We start from the raw sequence: 9,573 nt of genomic DNA on the forward strand, positions 1-9,573 counted from the left end.
AATAAGCAAATGCTTATCATTTGACATAATTGAATAAGTAGTTCAGCTCATTCTCTGTACTTAGATGACAAAATAGGCTGGTTTTTTTCTCATCTTCCAGGGTGGTATTTTGAGATTTTAGAGTTGGGTGTCATCTCTCCCTAGTGAGGAACCTATCCCAGCCCTGCAAGCTGAATATTTCAAGAAAAAATACAGAGCATAACAATGCAACCTCCTGGTTCACTGCACAGGCAGAAAACCTGCCTAAACTATAAAAGCTATAATTTAAACTGAAGAGTAACTTTAACTGATTTAACAATATCTATGGGAAATAGACAGGAACTGAGTCTTCAACCGTGTTATAGTAAAGCCCAGATCTTTCTACTTTTTGTTTGTGATACAAAATTTAATTTTAAACTTAAAAGATAAAACAGACCTGTGAAGGACAACCCATAGTTCCAGAATCTGGATTATGCTCTGCTCAGAGTTAAATCAAGCCATAATTCACATGGCCTCAGGGAAGGCTACACAGGGGGAAGACTCCCCCTAGGAAAAAAAAGACAGGAAAACACAGACACTAGTGCCAAAGGACATACAGAAAGACAAAGAAGAAACTGTATAATTTCAACATGCTCACCATCAGGAATGGTGAAGCAGTGGGAAAGCAGCAATCAATTTCAAAATGACCACAGCCTAAAGCTGCAGCCAGCGCTCTCTACCAAATTCAGTGGTTCGGCCCAAGAGAGGCATGCTGGTAAGAGGTTGTTAAAGGGCTGTAGTGAGGACTTTTGTAGTTTGGCATAAATTTTTCCTTCTCACTACTGTTTTCTAAGAAGAAAAGCATCATAGTGAAATCACCAGTTCACACACGGACTATGCGGGTTTCAGTGTACTCTGCAAAAGAATGTGCACAGAATATATTTCCATCTTTGCACTAGACATCAGTTTCTCCCCTTCACACCCAAAGGAACATGATTTTCAGAAATGTTTACTGTTAGTCATCTGCTGCCTGCCTATACAGCTGCTGAGATTATGAAAAACATCTGGAGCTCTTTTCAGAATAAAGCATACAACATAGATTGTAATAGTACCCAAGATTTTACATGTAACAGAAATACATTGGAGTTGTTAAAAATAACACCATTTTTATTTCAAAAGAAATTACTCCCTTACAGAGGTAACTATTCAGAATCCAACTGCCCAAGTCAACACAAACAGAAAGGGGTAATGAATCTATTGTTTTGGTTTGCAACTCTCTATTAACAACAGTTTCTATCTCTAGGTCTATCTCATGTATCCTCACACTCTCCCCTTTGATTTTACCAGGTTTAAGATCGGATCTTTCAGAGATACATCTAGTATGGAGGGGAAAACACATTAGTTCCTAGAAGTAGTTTCCTATAGTTAAGTCCCACAGATTTTTTTTTTAATATATATTTCATATTTATCTTATAATTTTGTTAGTACAAAGTTGTAGAGGGAACCATGCATGCTCTGGACTTTTAGCCAACTGGAAAACAGATGAAGACATCCACATTAGTAATTCTACTCTTTAACCACTTTGAAATTGCTTCTTTCCCCTTAGTGATGAAAAATAGGGGCATTCCCTTGTTTTAAGAGATTCAGGCTCAGAACATGTGAAGAAAGTTGTAAGGGATAAGAATTAATCTGAGAAGAAAAATGCCCTCTTTCTGAAAGGCAGGTGGTAAAAAGGCACCACATCCACTCCACTCTTCCACCTTCCTTTTTTATAACAAACTCAATTTATTCCTGGTCCAGTTGCTGTCACTTCAGTTTCATTGCATCTTTGTAATATCATAGCAATAACTTTGCATCACAGAACACTTATGTGCCAGGGTACCCTAAAACCATAAAGACTCAGTTGCAGTGCTTAACTACACAAATTGTACTCCGACATGCAAACTGAAAGAAATTTTTTCTTCTGAGACATTACTCAAAACGCAGCTTTTTTGCTTTAGACTTTTTTTTTTTAAAAGAATTACTCCTGGTAAATTAGTTCTTCTCCTTTATCTAAATCAAGGTGTTGGGATTTAGTCTGGCTTTTGGGGGGTGGGGTGGAGTGTTTCTTTGTTTTTTTTGTTTTTAATGAAGCAACCCTGCAGTACATTTTATATTTGGTTTCCAAACAATTATTAATAAGCTTGCAAGAGCTGACCTACCTTTTATCCTCCAAATGATCTGCTGGTTTTTTTCCATGGAAGTCAGTACCTGGTGAATTAGGGTCTGAGATTTGTCATAAAGTTCCTGACATTTGGTAGAAAATTTAAAATCTAAATAATAATAATTTATCTGATTATTACTTCCATTTCCAAAGGAGTTCCCCAGTCCAGTGTTTTTTGTGACCCAGGCAGTTTCCTTAGTCTCAGACTGGTAAAGTCTGGTGTACTTGTAGAACCTAGAAATTCCCTATGTATGCATACCAAAGGATGCAGCTCTGCAGTTCCCATTCCCAGGTCAGCAGCGGGGCTAAGAATATTTCCCAGACAGACATCTATGCACCAGCACACACAGCCATGCGCTGCACAGGTAGAGCAGAGCCTTTACCAGCACCTCCCTAAACACCAGTAGCACTGACATAAACAAGAATATGGATGGCCTATACACTGACTTAGTCTCTCTCAGCACATGCAGGCTAGAGTGAGACCCACAGAAAATAAGTAAGAGGATTTAGTAAGAGTAGGACAGACATACCTCAAGAAAAAGCAGCATATTGCTGTGGTCATCAAGCATGCATAAATGACCCACAAAACTTTTCAGGAAAGAATTGAATAATTCCTTGTTTTAACATGAAATAAATTAATAAATACAGACTTTCTTCTTCCTCTTTAAATGCAGGGTTGCTCCTGTGCAACTCCCAAGAAAACTGTACCTCCTGCTATATATCACCTTATTAGTTCCTCTGCTGCTCTTAAACATATCTTCTCTATTCAGAATGCACACTCACACCACTTCAAAAGTTGACATTTATTTTCACTGCACAGTAAGTTAGTTTTTAAAACATTGTTTGAAGGAGAAGAAGAAAAAGTGTTAAACTTTATCCAAAGAGCTTCTTTTAGAAATACCAAAATGTCAAATACAACCTGGAAGGTGAAGAATCTGCTCTTTAATTAGTCTACAAGATTCTAGTACAGTTAAGATTTATTCCAAAAGTTCAGGTCATGACCTGACAACATGATCCCCTGAGCAAGACATACTTCTATCTACTACTTCTCCCCACCCATATGAAACAGTAGTTTCATGTTTGCACATGCTGAAGACCCTACCCTCCCTGCTGTGACTTCCAGCAATGAAGTTCTTCCACGTACAGGATGCTTATCAAATAAAAAGTGACCTAATATTGTAACATTAAGGGAGGGGAGTGGGGTGGTAAGAGGGGTGGAAATACAATTGATTGATCAGTTTGATTTACATGCAAATATATTTTACAGAAAAAAAATATTTTTCTTCAAGAACAGCTGCAAAGTTCAAAGAAACAGGCAGCAGTTTCAGCAGTGCTGCCAGTGTCTCCAGGTCTATGAGAAGGCAGATTCCAGAATTCGGAGGTCATGGAAAGGCTTATGCCTCATTAGGATGCCATTACTGACACCAGCCAACAGCTCTAAGACACTTAGCACAGCACAGCACCAAAAAGTGTAGAGCATAACAAAATGCAACTGATGTTCTAGCTTCTTTAGACAGCCTTCCTGAAAAAGCTGCTCCAGATGGCCTAAGTCACCCTCACAGTTAGAATACTTCTTACAGCAGCTTTCAGGGACACGAGCTATTCCACCAGGAAGATGCCAAGAGGCAGGTGTTGCCTTTAGCCAGTCTGTGTAATTTTGGACCCCACAACACTGCATCTTCCTCTGTACAATATCCATAGCGCTTCTGCCAGGACCCTGGGAGTATGTTCCATTGTACTGATAGATAAGGTGACCCACAATGCTTTTCAGCTCAGAAGCCATCTGAATAGAGTATAACCATGCCAGAAGTGCCAAAGACATTTCTAGGCAAAGAAGAACCAGCAGCAAGTACATGAGAGCCCCTTGCTGATAGCGGGAGCTCCTAGTAGAAGTAGAGACAGCCAAAACTCCTGTAGGTATCAAGATGAGTGCAGTTGCAACAGCCAGCCAGCCAAGAAGAGACAAAGACTCCTGAAATAAATATCCATAGTTCTTGTGCATCTGTATCCCAGAAACTCCACCAAAGGTCAGAGCTGCAGCAGCGCCCCAGAAGATGAAGGCTAAGAACCTGAGTACCAGTTGAGCAAAGGATCTGACCCAGGAATCCTCAGAGCACCAAAAAAAGAAAAATGGCAACACCACCACAGCTCTAACCTTCTCCATTCTTCTCACTTTTAGCAACACAAATAGTCACCACCACCATTTAAAAGGCCTCCACCTCACTTACCCAGGTGCAGCTGATGAGATCTCCACCCAAAAACTACTTGCAAAGGAGCAACACTGGTGAGACTCCCTCAACACAAAGGGTAGGCAATGCTTCAGCTTAAACACATGCTGATGCTTGTTCACTATAGCCTGCAGAAACCAGGAAGGTATGTGCTAAACTTGCTGTTGTGAGGATGTCTACTCTGCTGTCACTGGAGACATTTGTATTTGAAAGAGGAGGGCAGCTGGGAAAAGGCTGAACCCCTTGTTTTACTACATTCATGTGTTAAAGAGCTATGTGTCAAGGTGGTAGCCGGGTGTGCTAGTCCAGATCACTTGGACTGACAAAGTTAAAGAGGTAATCTGACTATCATCCTACAGCAGTAACCAAGATGGCAATAAGTGTACAAGTCAGTCATTAATGAAGGAGTAATTTAAGAAGAGCTATTCAACCAGGGATCTCCAGGTAATACTCACCTAGACTCATTATCTTTTCCAGTATGCTTACTGCTCACTAGATTTTATGAGGGGCATAGTTAATAATATTTTGCCTTGTTTTACTCAGCAAGATTTCTGTGTAGATAGCTTCAATTACTTAAGATGCCTGGATGAGAAATCCCTACCATTTCATAGTTACCCCTCAGTTTGCACCACCATTGATTTGACTGAGTGCTGTAGTGACTGAATACAAACAGCAGGAAAAACTGTAGTAACTTCTCCTTGTGTTTAAAGAAACTGAATTACACACACACTAAATGTCTTCACAACAGTCCCAAAGGGAATTAATCCCACTTATCATCCAGCAGAAGGGCATTATTACAATATTAATCAAACATGTGATACAGAGGAGCCGAGCAGGATGGGAAACCTGCATAAAACTTGCCACAGTGACTAAGGAGTCAGACTCCAAAGGCCGACAGTGTTCCCTAAGCATCCTGATGAGGTCCTATTACACCTCTTGTTTCTCAAGATGCAGAACAGGGCTAATACAACAGGCATACATAGGGGAGAATACAGAGAAATGATCTTCTTTTTCAGAAACATTAGCACCTGCAGACCCTGAAGAAAATCAAAGCTGGTGCTCAGATGTCAGGAAAAGTCCCAGCAAAGCCAATGATCCCACATCTGTCAGACATTTTACTAGGACTTACTGCTATTATATACACTATGCACACACAGATGTTGGGCTGATTCCCACCAAAATGTTTTTCTATGTGCTGTACAAACATGTCATTAAGGCTAATTATTTTGGAATGAGATAAACTGCTTTATTATTTTTAATTCCACTATTAACATTTATCAACATGCAGTGATTAACTTGTTAAATCTTAACCAAATGTTTCTTTCAAAGCTGTCCTAGGATGTGTGTTTTCCTGCAACTGTTCTCTGAAGTCTGTGTCTGTCCTCCCTCCTGTTCCACTTGCTGTTACCCCCAGCCCTCCAGCTGTGTTGTTTTTGCTGCCATGCACTTATTCTCTTGATGCCTTTTCCTCTGATTTCCGTGTTCTGCATCAGGAAGAGAGGATTTCCCCTCACATGCAGGCAAACTACACAGATTTAATGTTTCCACGGTGCAGAAGAAACATATCAGAAAAGTGCAAGGAAACATATCAGAGACATGTCTGAAAATACTGTGAGGAGTTAACAACGGATTATTGCTAGTTTGCAAGCTTTGTGGGGAAAAAAAAACAAAAACAAAAACAAAAAAACACAAAACACATGAACCTGCTTCTTTTCCTTTCTGCCTTCCCCCACACTTATAAAGCTTAATGAGATATTAAGAAACCAGTTACAACACTATTTACTTTTACTGCAATCTCTGAAATGTATTAGAAAGGCTCAAACCGCCTACAGGAGAATTTTACTGCACCTCTTGTTCATTTCAGCCAGAGCAACTCCCATCCCCTCCCTCAACACAGAAGAGAAAATGTCAATGTTTATGGAAGCCTAGAGGTTCTTATCTTTCTAAAGATTCCCCAAATATAATAGCTTCCCACTTACTTAAATCTGATACGCTGGACCACTGTGAGGGTTTTTCATTTCTTATGTAGGGCTGTGGAACAGAAAGTGTAGGAGAGGGGTGAAGCACCTGTTGCAAGTGGATGAGTATGTGCTGCCACAGGCTCTGACCCTTCCACTGGAGCCTTCTTGCTGGCTTAGCCCCACAGAGACTGCTGTGAGCCAGCCCATAGGAGCAGGGGGCCATCTGCATACAGCTTCCTCCTGAAGTCAGAACTTCTGTAGCAGTATAAGCAGACATGCATGCCTGTCTACCCACCACAGGAATCAGAAGCATCAAATAGTGACTGGGAGCCGGTTCTGAGGTAAGAGCTCTCAGTGCCTAGTGACACCTGGAGGAATGAAGCATACTCAACACCATGCAAGAGGAAATTGCTGCAGTGGGGATTAATATTTGCAGAGCTGTCTAAAATCCCTCACCTACTTTGTGCTAGTCAATGTATACTCAGAAGAAGAGAGCTTCTCAAAATGTTTGCTCCCTGGTAAGACAGGCAAGTCTAAGGACAAGAAGAATGTAGAACTTGTCCCTGAAGTACTAAAAAAAGCTAACTGCCTTCCTCAGTATCACTGTACTAGGTAATTTTGCCTGCACATGTGACCAAAACCTTGAAGAAAGCCGTGAGCAGAGGCTGTAGTGTGACAAGGTAAGGCAGAATAGGAAAGCTCCTCTGTTTTCTTTCTAGTAGTAAACAGCGTAACATAAATGCTGTCTCTACCTTCTCTGGAGTTGTTTCTGCTTATGAACTGATGAGTATTGAAATTCAAATGTGGGTGTAACAGACAACACATCTTAGATAAACTACTTTCTAGTATGCTGTTGAAAGTATAATCTTTCAAGTTAATAAAATGTCTGCTGTGTATTCTTTGCAATCATTGTTCTAGCAAATCATGACTGACGTTGAATGGTTGTGATGTGCCAGGAAGGTCAAAGAGCTTCATTCCACATGGCCCTTGGAGTGGGACTGGAGAGCCATCAAGTCAACGTTACGGTTGTACAAATGCAACATAAGCTGATGACTAGGCTCATTTTAAATTATGTGGGCTGCCATACAGATTGATCAGAGAGCACATCTGAGCTCTTGCTGTAATGGGCAACAATTCAAATCAAGATGGGCAGCTAGACCATTCAGACTTGTGTGAACACGAAGAAACCAAGAAGTGACCATGGAATCAGGGCACAGTTAGACAAGCCCATCTTCTAAGTTTAGTACAAACCTTATATAAAACGAGACAAGATCTCAAAGCCAGACCCTCAGCTACTGCATTCTTTGTCACAGTGACAACACAGAAGAGCCCTAAAGCTGCCTCAGAAAAACAGCTGTCATTTCCACTGTAACCTGTACATACATGAAGCTACTTTAGCTGGATCTTGTAGGTGAAGGTAAAGACCTCTGGAAGAGTTTTGGCTTGAGAATTTAGAACAATTTAAAGGTTTGTTCCAGGGATCAAAGCATTCCAGGTGGATAAGGAACATAAGCCACACATATACACCCCAAACTACTAGAAAGCTTATTACCAGATCTAAAACAGATGTAAAATCCAGAGAATATCCCAAGCCAGAAAGAGAGAGAACTAAAGGCTACCAAAGAACAGATTAGGCACAGATTCTTACCAACCTACACATTTGTTCAATGACCAGGAGGCCAGCTCCGAGGTGCATTGAGAGCGAACAGGGTGGCAGGCATTACTTTTGCGGGTGTCCCCAGGGAGGTAATATCAGCCATGGAAGGTAGTTGGATCCACCCTCTTCCCAATCTCTCTTGAACCCCAGGCCTTTTTATATCCACGAAAGTGCTAACTCATCCCAATGCAGGGGGCCAGCCTGCATCCTGAGAAGTGGCCCTGATGGCTTCCTTTTCCGGTGCACATTCGTCCTGACACAGGGGGTCAGCCTGCGCCAGGAGGAGTGGCCCTGCCTGCTCCCCGCCGTGTACACCCACTCCAGGTAATCGGGGTGGTCCACCACGGACCAATTCTTACAGTGTTAGACCCATCTAACACAAGGTGTTATTAGATTAAAGCACACCATAGCATAGGTGTGCTTAACCATAGGTTAAAACCTTTACTGGAACACAGAGGTTTTTATCAACTTCATCTATCCCAGCTTTTACACTGAGCTTCCCTCCACCGCAGCCACCTTCCTGACCCATTCAGTGGGTGGAACCTGGCATGTGACTCAGCAGGGCTGGCAAATCCAGAAAAAGTGAGAAATGGTTATCATTGGTACCACTCTTTCTTTCACTGATCCTGACCTTGTCTGCTGGCCCTAGCACTGTATCTTTCCTAAGCTGAAGGGACTTCACACACAATTTTTCCAGTTCCCAAGAAAAGCCCTGGCTGCATGTAAAGTGATAGTAAAAACATAGCAATATTTGGGGGAAGTAGGGGACAGGGGAATGGTTCTTCTTAATCAGATCATTCAAATGATGATGGGTAGTCAAAACACCACACAGGAGAAGGACTGGGTACCAAGTGGAAAGCTATTTCTAGGAAACCTGAAGGCTGCTAAGTCTATCGATTCCTTGGGAATAAAAAGCATTACCTTATGAGACATGTCATATTACAAGATCATTCTGACAGCCCAAATGCAAAAAGGATGAGCAAGCCTGGCTGGACCCATATCCTACAGTTGCTGCCATGCACAACCAGTTGCCACAGTAACCAAGGTCAGATGCTGTTGCCTTGCATGAGACTAATGACTATCATGGAAAGCTTGAAGCAAGCAGAGGAGATATGATTGCCATCTCCTATTCATGGGGAAAATATACTCTCCACAAGAACTAATTTACCATTGTGCAGGTGTTTCAACTACAGCCAGTCAGATGCTTACTCCTGGCTCTCTTTGCCTGACCAAAAGTGGCTTTTTTTGTTATCGAAGAACCACGTCAAACGTTTTCAGGGCTGTAATTTAGTTTTGCTTTTAATGTTCTAGGTTTTCATTGGTACTGAAAATATTAAAAAGCAAATGTTGAAAGTTTGGTGTTCTCGTGTTATTTCCCTCTTTCTTTCTTTTTATGAATTGAACACAAAAAAAAACCTAAAACTTTTTCTTTTTTAATAAATTTTTTATTTTTCCCCTGCTTCAGTCTTGAATTGTTATAAAATATATTGGGACTGGGATGAATACAGACTATCAAGGCAAGAAAAAAGAAAAGAAAAAGGCACTTTCTGTATTTATATCACTTCA

The 9,573-nt window shown here is 41.1% G+C and overlaps 1 protein-coding gene across 1 annotated transcript; it reads right to left on the reverse strand.

Annotated features, from left to right (window-relative positions):
- Nucleotides 1-3,512: 3,512 nt before the first annotated feature.
- On the reverse strand, nucleotides 3,513-4,325 carry LOC104400631 (tetraspanin-3-like). Its single transcript, XM_010021216.1, has one exon. It carries the CDS (start codon nucleotides 4,323-4,325, stop codon nucleotides 3,513-3,515), a length of 813 nt encoding a protein of 270 aa, XP_010019518.1.
- Between the last annotated feature and the right edge of the window lie 5,248 nt (nucleotides 4,326-9,573).

The sequence above is a fragment of the Nestor notabilis genome, unplaced genomic scaffold (genome assembly GCF_000696875.1).
Source record: "Nestor notabilis isolate BGI_N333 unplaced genomic scaffold, ASM69687v1 scaffold22460, whole genome shotgun sequence".
In the NCBI taxonomy this organism is placed as follows: Eukaryota; Metazoa; Chordata; class Aves; order Psittaciformes; family Psittacidae; genus Nestor; species Nestor notabilis.

What these genes read in the sequence shown, in the direction of transcription:
- LOC104400631 (XM_010021216.1), bottom strand. Translation starts at nt 4,325, where the DNA reads ATGGAGAAGGTTAGAGCTGTGGTGGTGTTGCCATTTTTCTTTTTTTGG.